The 15,195-nt window shown below is 54.6% G+C and overlaps 1 protein-coding gene across 1 annotated transcript; it reads left to right on the top strand.

Annotated features, from left to right (window-relative positions):
- The first annotated feature begins 1,090 nt into the window (after positions 1-1,090).
- FGF8 (fibroblast growth factor 8) lies at positions 1,091-14,988 on the top strand. Its single transcript, XM_054035435.1, has 5 exons — positions 1,091-1,520; positions 1,678-1,714; positions 3,927-4,107; positions 9,493-9,599; positions 14,551-14,988. The coding sequence occupies exons 1-5, from the start codon at positions 1,489-1,491 to the stop codon at positions 14,836-14,838; spliced, it is 645 nt and encodes a 214-aa protein (XP_053891410.1). The 5' UTR covers positions 1,091-1,488; the 3' UTR covers positions 14,839-14,988.
- Positions 14,989-15,195: the final 207 nt, after the last annotated feature.

The following is a 15,195-nucleotide window of genomic DNA, read 5'->3' as shown; positions in this document are numbered from 1 at the left end:
TACCCCCGCTGTACCCACCGCTGTAGTGTGTAGGTCTGTGCTTTCCCCTGTACCCCCGCTGTACCCACCGCTGTAGTGTGTAGGGCTGTGCTTTCCCCTGTAGGGTACTGTACCCCCGCTGTACCCACTGCTGTAGTGTGTAGGGCTGTGCTTTCCCCTGTAGGGTACTGTACCCCCGCTGTACCCACCGCTGTAGTGTGTAGGTCTGTACTGCACCCACTGATGACTTGTGTTGGCTCAGCCACAACCCAAGCACACCTCTGCTCCTTGACACACACGTGTGCAGCTCACAACCCCTGCACACAACCCCCCCACCCTTGCTGTGGCTCTAACCCACAAGCCCATTTTCCCGGCACCCTCTGACACCCTACAACCCCCCGCCCTCCCCGCGCCCCCTCCCTTTATCTGCCTCCTGCCCTGGCAGCCGGCCGGTTTCCGCTGCCGGCCCCTCGGCGGCAGAGTGGGGTGCCCTGCGCTGCACAGGCCGGGCGGCGAGGGGCTGGTTCTCAGGCCAGAGGGGAAGGGGGTCTGACATTGGAGAGCTGCAGCCGAGAGGAGGGACCAGCTTCACTCCCACACTTTGCGCCGGGAGAGGAGCGAGCCACACGCCACCGTCCGTCCCCACACGGGGCCATCACCCGGGGAGCCTCCGCCACCAGCCTGCCCGCAGGACTCCCCCAGCCCGTGCGGGGAGCGGGACACGCAGCGCCCAGCCCGAGCCGCCGACCCGTCTCCGGGCGCCTTCCCCTGCGCTCCCGGGGCCCGTGCGCTCGGATCTCTGCCAGCCATGCCCCGGGGCCCCTGCGCCCCTCGCCAGCCTGCGCCCCTCGCCTGGCCCTTTTAAAGCCGGGTCTCGCTTCGCCTCCCTCCAGCCCCCCCTGGCTGGCTGCCCCCCACCCAAAGCCGCCTCTGTCGCGGGTGGCAGCAGAGCGAGCCCCGCAGAAAGGCCGTGGAGCCTCCCACCAGCCGGCGGAGAGGGGGTCCGCCCGGGCGCACGGACAGGGCACGCCCCGAGACCAGCCCCGCCGCAGCGCCGGTCACTTTCAAGGATTTCTCAGGATCCTGCCATAAGACGGGGGAGCCCCCTCGATTCACCCTCCACCTGCACCCCAACGTCCCCCCTCCTCGCTGGGACGCACCGCGGGCTCCCCACTCGCTGCTCAGGTCCTGCGCTCGCACTGGAAGATTTCGCCCGTCCCCCTCCCACCTTTCTAGTCCCCCCCTCCGTGATCGGACCTGCAGGGGGATGGGCGGGCGAGCCAGTCGGGGACCCCTGCACTGAGTAGCCGCCTCTGCCTTCTCTGCTTGCGGCCAGCTGGTTTGGGGGGGACGCGCCCCTCGGCCCCACTGAATCTTTAATATTTTTTTTGCAACAACATCAAGGAAAGGACCGTGCTGGAAAAGCCCTTTAAGCCTCCCCTTCTCCCCCCAGCACCAGCCGCCCACCTCTGACAAAGTTACAGCTCTGTCTAACCACTCAGTCCCAGGATGGAGCCCTCCTCCTCAGTATTTAGCTATTTGTAAGTAATCTCGGCTGAGTTTGTCCCTTTCCCTCCCCCAGCCTTGGTGCAACCCCCCCTCCCTTTATTTTCCACATTTATTTCGGCTCCATTTCAAAGCAATCACTTCACACCTCTTTTTTCCCCCCTTCCCTTTTCTTTCCCCCCCTCATTCTAGGTTATTGCACTTGTTTGTTCTCTCCTTACAAGCTCAGGTAAGTATCTTCTTTTATTCTTTCTTTGTTTGAAGCCAACCAGTAAAAACAATCTTGTTGTTTAATTGTTCCAGAGTCAAATCTGCTTTTTAACAAAAATATAACAATAATCGAAGGGGAGTTTTTGGAAGAAGGGGGAAACTGGTGGTAACTCTTGACCCATCCGACATGAGGCAGAAAGGAGAGTTATTTTACACCAAGATCCAGGGGAAATAATCCATCTGTAGTAGGTTGAAGGAGAAAAGGTTACTGCAGGCTGCAGATTTAAGAAATGAAACGAGAAGAAGACCCAAAATACAAAGCAGGAAATATAAGTTGATGGCTTGAAATTAGAGAGCACAACTTGTAAGTGGCGTGGTTATTTTAATTGCAAGTAGCATTGTGGGTTTTTCACTATTGGGTCTTTTTTTATACACACGCCTTCACTTTAAAAAAAAAATCTGGTTTGGCCCAGCCCATAATGTCAGTCTTTAGCATCACTCTTTCTGGTTGCTAAAGCTTCGAATCGTGTTGTGAATATATTCAACAGCCCATCCTCAACACAGCTAGATGCTGTGCAAAACCCACCTCGGGGAATTGCGATCCCTCTGATTTCAAACCCAGGGTGGGAACAATCGAGAGATTACAGGTGGGAGGTTTTGTTTAAAAAGGACATTGATCGACAATTTTGGAAGCTTGGAAAAATAACGATTCCGGCATGAAGGGGGTGGAAAGCAAAGGGAACGGAGCCAACCCAGCGAGAAGGAGTTGTGTTAAAACATAGTTACAATATTTTGGAGTATCAGATGGAGACCAAATAGCCGTATGGCAGGCAATCCTCTTCTCCACATGGTACCCTCATCAGAGTTGGCAAGAGAACCCAGAGATATTATCCAAAAAACATCCATAGGAAATACACGGACAAAGAGAGCGAGTGAGCGAGATTAAATTGTCAGGGGGAGATATCTATATAAACTCAGCTTTGGGGAAGCAGTGGCTGTTCTGATAGCAGGGAGGAATCCTTCATGTTTGACATGGAGGTGGGGCGGGGGGCTCGGGTGATGCTGAAAAGAGCGATCTCCTCAACATTTGCTCAGAATACGTCTTTATAAATGTCAGGGGCAAGCGAAACCTTCCAGACTTAAAAGAGGGATTTGAGCCCAGAGCCAGGGAATTCCGAGCAGAGATTGACTGGCAGAGGAAAAGCAGATTTGGTGCTCCCCAAATCGTTCACCGGGAACAAAAGCCCCCCAGTGGCACAGTTGGTTCTGTAGAGAACTGGGTCAGTAATTGATCTGGTGCTAACGGGTTTCTGTTTAATCGGAATGTTTTTTGGGGGGGGACTGCTGGTGGGAAACCCCTCGCTGGAGCCGTTCATAAATATTAGAGGGAAAATTGATTGCAAACTGCCTGGCTGCTACACAGGGCTGAGTCCAGTTGGGGGATCATTTGTGGCTGTGTTTGCCTTCTGTGCCATCGGTTATTTTGGTCTCAGGCACGGTTCTCTTGGAGCAGTTTCGGGCTCTGCCTTGATCGATGGGTTTTCATTGAATGAGGACTCAAAAATCAGAAGGGGGTGGTTTGAAAGAGCAGAAAAATGAAGAGCAAAGGGCCAGAGAGAAAAGCAGTTGTTAAAAACGAATGGGAATGATACTGTCTATACATACTTGCACACGGCTAGGTGACACCTTAGGACCGTGGTTACATAATGCGAGAACCAGTCTCTTCCCACGGAAATGTATGGACAATGTATAATGTAGTGGTACAGATCCTGCTGTCACTTTGGAGGTAAATCTGGAGTAACTCCCTTATAGTCAGTGGCTTGACGGCAGGCAATGTAAATGAGAGAGGAGTTTGCTCCTCAGTATGCACCAGCCTGGAGTCTGATCCGGCTTGTACCCGTATAAATCCGAAGGAACTCCTCTGAAGTCAATGGAATGGCACTGGTTCTAAAACGGAGATAACTAAGGTCCGAATCCGCCCTGGGTATAATCACCTGCGCACCCCTGGAGTCAGTGGTTTCCTTCTCGCCCCTGATTGATGTTTGTGCAGCACTTTGCATTTGGAAAGCACTGTATGAGTGTTACAACCCATAGCGATCCTGGCTTTGCACCATATAAACTAGCTGCCTCGTAAACCCCCGCTGGAGGCCAGCGACCGTCACACAGCCCATTAGCCCCTCGGAGGAGCAGAGATTATAATGGTGTGTTGTATATTTTTTAATTTCCTAAAGGTAACTGTTCAGTCCCCACCTAATTTTACACAGCATGTGAGGGAGCAGAGCCTGGTGACGGATCAGTTCAGCCGACGGCTCGTCCGCACCTACCAGCTGTACAGCCGGACCAGCGGGAAGCACGTGCAAGTCCTGGACAACAAGAAAATCAATGCCATGGCCGAGGACGGGGACGCTCATGGTAAGGGCACAGGACGGGGCGCACACGGGGGCGGGGGAACAGACGGTGATGGGGGAGCGTTACCGGTGCAGCGGAGTAACTGATGGTTCCCGTCCCGTTCGTCAGCCAGGAATCATTGAAATCGTTTGGGTCGTGGGGTCCTGCAAAGGGAGAACATGGGGATCAATGCTTATAATAAGACTTAGCTCTGACGTGATCCAATTGTCAGGGTGTGTTCCAAGCGACACCGTATCTAAGGAGGGAATAGGAGCTTTGGGGTTGGTTTTTTTTACACCTGACCCCGGGTGCGTTGAGGGCCTGCCGTCTGATAGCTGCTGCAGCTAGTGGCAGGCTAGGCTCCAGGACGGAGATGGCTGCAAATATTCCCTTCAAAGAAACATAAATGAGTTACTGATTTGTTGGAAGGGGGGGCAAATTAGAACTAACCCCAGAATGGGAGTGGTATTTCCCTGAAATATACTCTGTGCCCCAGACTTCCACACCTACCCGGGCTAGCCCGGAGCTAAGGTGCAGGGAGGGAGGGAGGGAGGGAGGTGAAGAGGACTGCAGTGTAGCTCCAGCGACAAAAGCGAGGAGGCTCTGGAATTGGAGATCAGTCTAGGGACAGATTCCCTCGGCCACTTGCAAGGGTGTTCCAGATGGGGCCTTTGACAGGGCACCCATGGAAAGACACCAGGCCCTGCAGCTTTCACTCTCAAAGGGGAAAGGGTGTGACAGAGCAGCCCCAAGACGTGTGAAAGTCTAAATACTTTGATCATGTGTGTTAATTACACAATCAAATGGTCAAACACATACCGGAGGTCAGGGGTCTTAGCAAAGCTGTGGACACTCTAAATTGTTGCGGGCCTTTGGCAGTCTCTGCGTATATGTGGAACGCAGCTATGAGGGGACAGACTGGCTCCCGCTCCTGGCGAATTCAGTGGCAGGAGACGCTCACGTCTGTTGTTTGTGTATGTATTTATAGGTGCTACACATTCGAATCATTACTGTTTTTCTTTGGTATTAGCTGCAATTTCCCTTTCTTGCTCAGAGAGATTAGCGGAAAATAGATATATTTTGGTTTGGCTGAACATTTTATGATGAACTTTAATAGTTAGAGCTAAGTGTGGATTCCACATCTTGCTCTATATTAACCTTTCAAATGACATATCCCTGGCATAAAGCAGCCCCAGGTTGAAAGGGTATTAGATTATTTCCCAGGAAATGAAAAAAATCTCTTCTTGTTTTATATATATATATATATATGTATTTTAAAAAAGAAGAGCAGCTATTGCAAATCTAAATAATGACCAAGTTAAACAAAGCCAGCAAGAGGGAGGGCTAGTGGCAGCATGAAACCCTCTATTAAAAAGTAATAAAAAAGGTTAAGCATTTGAAGAGCTAAGAAAAAAAATGAAGAATGATCTAAAACAGAAAAAGTACAAGCAGTTTTTCAGATGTAAAGTTTTAAAAGAGTTGCAAGTCTGTAAATGTTAAAATAGAGGTTCAGGATTGTTCTATATGAATCTCTAGAGAGACCCCCATGTCTGGAAGAGCTATTAAAACTCTTCTGACTTTCACCTTTTTTAACATTTCCTGAATACTTTCTCCTCTTCGCAGTCCAGTTAGGGGATCAAGTGTGTCTCGCTGCATTTTTTCAGCATTTACGTAGCCACTTTCCCTTCAAAGTTTTAGCATGAAACATAATTTTACTGGGATAAATCTGTCACTTAAGTGAAAGAATAGAGTTGAATATGTTAAGCTTTTTTAAAAAAAAAAATCAACCCCAACAACTGTTATTTAAAAATCCCCTTTAACAAAAATTAAAAACTGAAAGCATTTGGATTATATTTTTCGGATGGGAATAAAAGGGTTGATTTATTTCTGCAACTGACCGCTTTCCCCGCTGTGACGTTTTTACTGCCGACTTAATGTCGTGCACTGTTCTCGGTTATTTGTCTTAATTGTCAATATTTGACTGACTTTTTAATTATGGGCAAAGTGGGCTGGATGATAAAGCCCTCCTCATCCTTCCTGAGCTGTGTCTTTGACAAAAACCAACCCTGAGCGGCTTTAATCCGGATTACAATGTCCGCAGGCCAAGTGACTCGGAAATGGTGCTGGATCCCCCAGGAACGATCCCAAAGCGCTCTGATTTCTGTACGATTTAATCCAGGCTGCACCTTTGGGGGCTGGGGGATTTGGTTCTGGAAGGGCGCAGGTTGCCCGAATCCAGCATGCAGCCCTGGGAGCTGCATGTCCCTGGGACAGGCTGGGACTTGTCTTTTCTTTTGCGCCCCCATTGTTTCTATCGAGCTGCTCTCTGGAGCCGAGTGCTTACAGGGCCCTCGGCGTGAGCAGCTGCCCGGCATCGGAGCGGCTCCCTGGCCAGGCTGGTGCGGGGAAGCAAAAGCGACCAACAGGGCTATAAATCAGGGGAGGAGGCGGAGAGGAAAGAGATGTGCATCTTTAAAGCTGTGGGTTTGTGCCGCTCTTCCTCAGGCTTTCCTCCACCCCCCCACCCCCCCGATCTGTCAATCGATCAGCAAAGGGAAAGAAAATCAATGCTCTTTAAACCTTTTACTGCCTCTCCGATCAATTCCGCTCCCCTGGCCCCCTCCAGAGGCAGATCACGAAGGGGTCCCCGTTGCAGGGACTCTGTTCGGCTCAAGTTGTGCTTTTGGAGATATTTTGGTGTGCTCTGGGAGGTGCCGGGCCCAGGAGAGGAGGTGTGACGGGGGCGAGGGGCAGAGGATAGGCATGTCCTTCTTTCCAGCTCATCAATTCAACGTTCAGCCTGCCCATGGGGGAGAGACCCAGTCCAAGCGGGTTTGGTACCAGTGGGCTTTGAATGCCAGATCCACAGCAGGGCGTCAGGCTCTGCCCGGACCGTTTGGGGGTGGGAGGCTGTGCTGGCATCATGAGGCTGGGGGTCTGGGACAAGGGTTCCTGCTCGTTCAGTGGACCTTGATTCGCTGGAGTCTTCCCATTTGTCTAACTGACCTGCAGGAACGGAGGAGTTGGCCCCCTGGCTGAGGCTTCCCTGTGTGTCGAAGCCCCTCTCTCTTTTAGGGGGGTCTGGCTCCTGGGGATGGTTTTCAAAGGGCTTTCTTAACAGCAGCTGCAGGGTGAGCCGGCGCGCCGGGCTGCAGGGTGAGCTGGTGTGCCAGGCTGGCAGCTCTGACTCTGATTTGTCCTGTTGTGACTGAATAGCGTACGATTCTGAGGGCAGGGCCCTTGCTTCAGTGACGTCAGGGGCAGTGGTGGCCTTCTGGTAGTGCCAGGGACTCCAGTCATGCCCTGTGCAAGGCGCTGTACAGATTAATCACAAGGAAGGCAGTCCCTGTCCCAGATTGGTCCCAGTCTGGCTGCTCTTTGTGCAATTCTTCCCTTTGGTTTTCAAAGGTAGTTTCGGATCCTCTCTAAAAAGCCCCAGCCCCTCGCATCAATCCAGCGCCTGCATCCCCAAGGATCCCAACGCACTACCAGAACCATTCCATCGCTTCGTTCGCCCCTGAAGTGCAGCTGCCTCTGGGGCAGAATGCAGGAGCTGTTGGCCTGCAAGCAACACAAGGCCAAAACAAGAGAGAGCAGTTCTTGCCATGGGAGGTGTCTGCAAAAGGGCAGAGTCCTGTGGACTGGGAGAAAGGATCTTCCAGTGATTGGAGCCAGGGGGTTCCTGGATTCTACTCCTGGACGCACCAATGACTTGGGCACGTCATTACGTCCCTCTGTGCGTTGTAAGATGGGGGTGATTGTTGCTGATTCAACTATTAATCTAGCTCAACGAAGCAATATTTGCAAGGTGCTTTGAGAGCCTTAGTTTGAAGGTGTGGCGGGAAATCCATTGTGCTGAACTGACAATGACAGATCACGGCGACTGGGCCGCATGTGCCGTGCCAATCCAAGCCTGCCCGTTCGCTTGTCACGGGCGTGCGTAGGTGGCCTGATACCCAGCTCTCGCTCAGTGATCTCAGGGGCCCTTGTGGGCGCTCCAATCCTCAAGGCCATGAAGTGCAAGCTTCAGCGACAGCCCTTGTGGGAAGCTCTAATCACCAGCTCCCCAGATTGCTACAGTATCACGAGGGCCCGATCCTGCCAGCCTCAGCCATAGGTTGTGACGGGGTGGGGGTGGGGGGCTGCTTGCTGATTCAGGAGTGTAGATCTGGTCCTGTTTCATGTCAATTGCATCCTGTAGTTATAGGGCTTAACTCCTCCCATTCACCCCGGGGCAGCGTCATTGACCGGGAGAGACTTACTCCCCGTTTGCAGGAGGGTGGGATCCGATCACGCCAGTGGATATTTAAGAGTAGGTACCTGCTGGGCTTTCCCGAGCTCCCTCTGCAAGAGGCTTTCTCTGCTGGCAGCATCAACATGACTAAAGTCCTGGGGGGAGCTCCCTGCTCCGGGCAGCACACGCCCAGGGAGGAGGTGGTGACAGGTCTATTTATAGGCGCCCCATCGATCGGCGATTTGCATCGCTCCTTCGGCCGCCGATCGATGGCTCCATTAAAACATGGAGCCCGAATCAATACGCCCCCTCAACTCCCGCAAAGGTGAAACACGTTAGCAGGGTGGCCGTGCCCGTTGGCGTCTCCCCTGCCAGCCACAAAGTCATTGCACAGAGAGGCCCCCCTCTGCCCGCTTGGGCTTGGGGCAGTGAGCGACGGAGCGAGGGCCTGAACCGCAGGGGGAGGAGATGCAAGGAGAGTTAAGCAGCTCCCCCTTCCTTCCCCTTGGCTTGGATTCAGTTCCCAGATCTGCCTCCCTGCCTGTCCTTTCGGTGTCGAGTTAGCGTCCAGGGTGACTTTGCTCTCTCTCCATCTATATGGATTGCAGCTCCCAACTAAAGTCTAGATCCCTGGGGTACTGACGCAGCCCCTGTGCTCTTATTATCCCAGCATCATGATCTTATTGATCTTCCCAGTCTCCCTGTGAGGCAGGGAAGTGCCGTCATCCCCTTCTCACAGAGGGGAAACCGAGGCATGGAGCCACTAAGTGATTGGACCATGGTCACCCAGGGAATCTGTGGTCTCCTTAGTCCCAGGCAGTGCCCTTCCTGTGAGATTGACAGTGAGGCACCTCTCTGCCCAATAAGCGCCCTTCACCATAGCCTGGCCCAGCAAGAGGTGCATTCTGGGGCTTGTGCAACGTCCTCCGAAGCATCTAGTGTTGGCCAGAGGTGGGACGCCCGGCTAGCTGGGCCGGCGCTCTGTGCTGGGTCTGGTGCGGCTTGATTGCGGATCTAGCCCGGGCGTAACAGGAAGCCGACTATGGTCCTGGTGTGCTCAGAGTCAGGTGCGGGTACCGGTGGGGTGGGGGCTGTTGGCCCACCAGGTGGGGAGCAGAGTGGGGGGTGCCTGCTGGAGTCTGTCGCTATGACCTGGCCTCTCTCCTTCCCGCCAGCCAAGCTCATCGTGGAGACGGACACCTTCGGGAGCCGCGTGCGCATCAAAGGGGCCGAGACTGGGTTCTACATCTGCATGAACAAGAAGGGGAAGCTGATTGGCAAGGTAAGGGCGGGGGGCAGGCCTGGGGACCCAGCGCCCCCCGGGGAAGAGGCAGGGGAAGGGGGGAACGTGGCTGCGGGGATCAAGGAGGCGATGGGGCTGGCAAGCTGGGCGGCCTGGGGCGAATTCCACAGCCGGGCTGCTCTGCGGTTCTGGGACCAGCACCCGCAGCGTTCAGCTGCTCCGGGGGGCTGGCCCTTCCTGTACGCGCCCCCCTGAACTCCCAACGCTTCCTTCCTCACGGGGGAGCTGCTCCGGGGGGCTGGCCCTTCCTGTACGCGCCCCTCTGAACTCCCAACGCTTCCTTCCTCACGGGGGAGCTGCTCTGTGGGGCGGCGGGAGGGTAAACTCCACTTTCGGGCCAGGATTGGCTGGAAGGTTTTGTGTTACTCTCCTTCCCTGGCGCTCGTCTGGGGGTGATCGGGGAGATCAGGCAATGCACAGACCTGCGGCGGTAGCTGCTTCCTGCACTCTCGCCCCCAGACCCCTCCATTGCCAGCTGAACCAGCCCCCTCCCCCCGTCCCCCCGTTCTGCCGCTGCCCCCACTTGCATGTACATAGATTGGCAGTTCTTTGGCTCTCATCCCTGTGGGCCCTTTATCTCCTCTTCCCTCTCTCCATAGCTCCACGCACGTTTATTTCACTGCTCTTCGGGCGGGCCCTGGTTTAAGAGCCTAGTTTAGACACAAGGAACGCAGCGGCTGGTGCAAATCGGGGCGTGCCCTTGCAATCCGCAGGCTCTGATTGGCACCAGCCGGGGAGCTGGGTCGTGAGGAATTCCTGCACCGGCTCCTGCTTGCGGTGCTCTGTCCCTGGGGCAGCGGAGTACGTTCTGCGCACGCAGGCATCCCAGCGCTGGGGAAACGGGGCCTGGCGGGAAGAAGTTCTTGTGGGAGGAGGTTCCGCTGGGCCTAGCGCTATCGGGGCAGTTCCTCCTCTCAGCCAGGAGGGGGTGGTGTCCTGTTCTAGAGTCCAGTTGCTGACGTCAGCTAGCCAGGGAGTGTGGCAGCTCCGCAGATCTTTGCGCGTGCCTGGCTTAGCTCGGCAGGCGTGCGCCATATGTCTCGCTCGCACGCTGACTCTGCCGGGGGCTTGGCTGGCCACAGGCTCATCAGCTGTATGCATGAATGGAGCGCACACGTCAAACGGCGCCTCCTGGCCCACGTCCCCAGCCCCGTCCATCCTTCCCCAGCTCCCGGTCTGGAGCAGCAGCAGGAAGGGTTAGTGCAACCTGCTTAAATCTGATTTCTCTCTCCACCTTGCCCTGTCCCCTTTCCCCTCCTCCCTGACTCCGAGCTCGCCTGGCTCTGCTGCCGGACGTTAACTGCCTGCCCTGCCCACCGGCTTCTCTTCCCCGCCTCCCCCAGCCAGTTCTTTCCGGATGTTGCATGTGTGATCTGACTGCGAGGGATTATGAGCTCCCTGCGCTGTTTGGGTCCTGCCATCTGCTTGGGTGCCTGATCTCACTGCTCACATGCAGCTGCCGTAGGCGTCACAGCGCAGGGGCTCGGATCGGGGTGCGGGGCCCCAGAAAGGAGCCAAACGTCGTCTAACACGGTTAGTGCTCCGGGTGCTCAAACAGTGCCCAGCCCCCAGGGAGCCCAGGGGACTGGCGACAGATGGAGCAGACTGCAACTGGTGCAGCCCGGGGAGACTCCTGGTCCCAGCATGGATGATCTGAGAGGCTGGGCTGCAATGCATGCTGGGACCTGTGGTCTCTGCATACCGTGTGCACCCATTTTAAAGATCTGGGGGCCCATGGTACAGTCCTTGCTATCGGTGGGCTAGTGAGAACCCGAGGCGGAGGGTTGGAAAGGGGGCTCCACCTCGGGTTTGAGGTGCATACGTGATGCTGCCTGCCCCTTGCTACAAAGGCTCAGACTGGCTGCTCCTGCTCGCTGGAGATCCCAGGGCGTTCGTCTCAGGAGCCAGACAATTAACGCTGGTGTCCAGCTTGGGAACTGACCCTCTGCCTTCTGAGAGCTCCGTCACCCTCTGGTGCTGCCCAGGCCCCGCACTCTGTGTTTCCGGTGCTAACTCGTCAGGCAGTGTTGCTGTGCGCGGCTGTGCAGGCTCCGTGCTTCACCCCAGAGCCAGTTTCCCTTCTGCAGTCGATGGAGCGACCCCCACATGTCCTCACGCACTGCTCCAGACACGCCAGGCGCTGCTGTTGTCAGGCCTGATGCTGGCTCTTTACTCCCCTTTTACTCAGTCCACACTCCAGCAGTATAAACTTGTGGGCAAAACTCCCCCGGACTTCACTTGGGCCAGGCTTTCCCCCTCTTTCTACCACCTCTTTTGCTGCTTTCTAGCCTCAGATTTGCAGCCCTTTTAATCGGGGCTTCAGCATCCGAGCAGCTCCAGTGCGGGAGATCTGGACTGGTCGCTGGTTTACGACAGGGCTGCCCCAGATCACATTCAGTTCTGTATCTCAGGAGCCCGGTTCACCCCAGCCAGGAGGGCTAGAGATTCCAGCTCATCTCTAGTGCTGGTGGGTTGAGGTTTTACCCGTCTATCAGTCTCTTTCTCTCCCTCTGCCTGCCCAGCTGGCCTGCGGTCACCAAGGCTCTGTCTGCACTACACAGCTTTCAGTGACAGCCGTGCGGCTAAAAGTCAGGCAGTGTAGCCGCTCTTTGTCGGCAAACACTTCCACCCCCAGCAAGGGGCGTTCGCGTTGTCGGCAGGAGAGCGCTCCTGTCAACAATGCACTGTTCACACTGCCACTTGCTGCGGCAAAACTTTTGTCTGTCAGGGTCAGGGGGGCGGTTAGCACCTGTGAACAAGAAACATTTTGTCACTCAATTGCCAGTGTAGACACAGCCTAAGGCTCACGCCGGGAGGGATATGGAAAATACCACAGCCCCTTGTGATTGAGTATGACTGTTGCACCAGCGCCTACAGAGCCCTCTCCAGGATCAGGACCCCACTGTGCTAGGAGCTGTACAGACAAGTGAGGACAGCTCCTACCCCATGGGGCTGTTCGTGTGGGTATAACGGAGCATGTGTGTAAATGTTGGTACTATCAGGGCAGTTGGGTCTAGGTCTGGATTGGTAGCCAAACGCCCCTCCAGGTTCGAGGGGTTCGTGTCTGGAGCCGGAACCCAACAAATCTGGGATTGGGATGCAGTGTTAGGAGCTCTTCGGGTTCAGCCCTGTCTCCTTCCATGCTCCAGGCGATGCACACGATGGGGGCTGGAGGATGCCTACCGGGACGTGTATATATGGGTGTGTCACACGGGCGTGAGCTTTCCCAGGCGCTGAGCACCCAGCCTACAGCTGCAGTCAGGGGGAGCCCAGATGCTCAGCCCCTGGGAACATTTCAGAGCGAGAGGGACTGTTCCCTGATCACTGGAAATGTGCTACCATGCCCTGGCCTGCGGCCTCAGGCACTAGGCGTTCCAGCAGGGCCAGAGGGACCGTCCTAGCCTGGGGCCAGGGTTGTCCCGTCTGCAGCGCAGCATCCTGAGTGTGTTTTAAATAGCGGAAGTGAGACCTTCCTCCTAACCGTGACTGCGGCCACCTGGGGACTGGGAAGTGCGCTATGCACTCCTCCTCAGCACACGCCCGCCCTTCTCGGTTGCAAATTAAGTAGTCATGTGATACTATTTGAGCCAATCAAAGGAGAGGATAGAGGACTAAAGCCCCAATTAGAGCAGAGGTAGCGAAGAGGCGGACCGCCAGCCAAATCTGGACCGCCAGCCAAATCCGGACCGCCAGCCAAATCCGGACTGCCAGCTTTTGAACAGACCCCAAAAGCTTTTACTTGTTATCGTTATCATTATTATTATTTTTTATTATTTTCTCTGGAGTCTGGACCTTGACTATAACTTGACCAAGAAATTTGGATCTTGACTAGGGTGACCAGACAGCAAGTGTGAAAAACTGGGACGGGGATAGGGGGGTGGGGGTAATAGGAGCCTATATAAGAAAAAGACCCAAAAATCGGGACTGTCCCTATAAAATCGGGACATCTGGTCACCCTAATCTTGACAAAAACCAATTGACTGCCCCTGAGTTACAGCATAAAATACAGACCTGAGCGATGGGGAGGGGGGTGTCTCCAAGGGGTCCTGGAAGAGAGCAGAGCGCAGGCGCGGATGCTTGGCCAACACCGAACAGACCCTCAAGTGCTTGGAAATCTCACGTGAGCAAGTTTCCCGCTGAGATTTCTGGGGTTTCCTGGCAGGACGCAGATTCTGTCCTGTTTTTTCCTCAGGGCGAGAGCGCCGTCTAGCAGGAGACAAGGAGACAGGACTCGTGGGTTCTAATTCCATCTCTGCCACTGGTGGTTTGGGCAAGTCAGCTCATCTCTTGGTGCCTCAGGTTCTCACTTGGTGAGACGGGTATAAAAATGCTTCTTTGCACCCCAAATTCCAGTGACATCAGTTCAGATTGGTGACGTGCGTCGGGAATCTGAAATAAAGACGTCAGGACAGCGTTACGTGCTATTGTTCCTTCTGCTTCCCAGAGCAGAGGGATGTAGGAACCAGTGAGGGAGGGGAAATGACGACAGTGGCAGAACTAAGACCCTGGCTCCCAGTGTCCTGGGATGTGTCTGGCCTAGCCGGGAGCAGGAAATACCAGCCGCTCCTGCAAAGAGTCGGGGCCACGTCCTTTGGCTCCGCGGCAGCACAAACTGCAGCGCTGCCAAATCGGGTGAGTTTGGGATGCTGGCTGCTTTGCTGAAAGCCCACCTCCCAGGGACGGGGGATCATGGGAGAATCCAGCTTTCATTTATAGTGTCTCTCTCCCCGGCGGTGGTGGAGACGAGACAAGCTTGGGCAGGTGACCCCTCCTGGCTCAGAAGGAGACTCCCGCATCTATTCTTTTGAAAGCTCTCTTTTTTTGAAGCCAGTCTCATGATTTTGGGGGCCTGGCTCCATCTTTGTGAGTGGTGGGGCTGGCCACAGTGAAGTCCAACCATGGCTGAATGTATCTTTGTGTCCCCCCCCAGAGCAACGGCAAAGGCAAAGACTGCGTCTTCACGGAGATCGTCCTGGAGAACAACTACACGGCGCTGCAGAACGCCAAGTACGAGGGCTGGTACATGGCCTTCACCCGCAAGGGCCGGCCCCGCAAGGGCTCCAAGACGCGGCAGCACCAGCGCGAGGTGCACTTCATGAAAAGGCTCCCCAAGGGCCACCAGACCACCGAGCCCCACAGGCGCTTTGAGTTCCTCAATTACCCGTTCAACCGGAGAAGTAAAAGGACTCGAAACTCCAGCCCTCGGCAGGGCCCCTGACTTGCCCCGCCCCCTGCCTCCCAAGCCCCGCCCCCTTTTCTTCTGCGTAGACATGTGCTGGACTGTGACTAGAGACTTTTTTTAATACGGTTATTAAAAAAGAGAAAAAAAAAGGAGGACAAAAAAACCGACCCAATCGAGTTGTTTATAATTTTGTTTTGTTTTGTTTTTTACAAAAAAAAAAAAAAGAAAAGAAAAGAAAGAGGCTCTATTTTTGTATTCCAACTTTAAAAAAGCAATGAAATGTTCAAAGACTCATGAATGGGGAAAGCCCCGTCACTTAGACTCGTTCTAGTCGGTTTGGGGTTGTGTTTTATTTCTGTAGCTCTAGGGGAAAGGGGGCAAAAAAATCGTTTT

The sequence above is a fragment of the Malaclemys terrapin genome, chromosome 7 (assembly GCF_027887155.1).
Source record: "Malaclemys terrapin pileata isolate rMalTer1 chromosome 7, rMalTer1.hap1, whole genome shotgun sequence".
In the NCBI taxonomy this organism is placed as follows: Eukaryota; Metazoa; Chordata; order Testudines; family Emydidae; genus Malaclemys; species Malaclemys terrapin.
The sequence above is the reverse complement of the archived record's forward strand: the minus strand, read 5'-3'. Positions and strand labels throughout refer to the sequence as shown.

Excerpts from the sequence above, each read along its gene's own strand:
- FGF8 (XM_054035435.1), top strand. The coding sequence starts at position 1,489 with ATGGAGCCCTCCTCCTCAGTATTTAGCTATTT. Across the intron at positions 4,108-9,492 it reads CGAGGACGGGGACGCTCATG|CCAAGCTCATCGTGGAGACG; the intron begins GTAAGGGCACAG and ends CCTTCCCGCCAG. Across the intron at positions 9,600-14,550 it reads AGGGGAAGCTGATTGGCAAG|AGCAACGGCAAAGGCAAAGA; the intron begins GTAAGGGCGGGG and ends GTCCCCCCCCAG.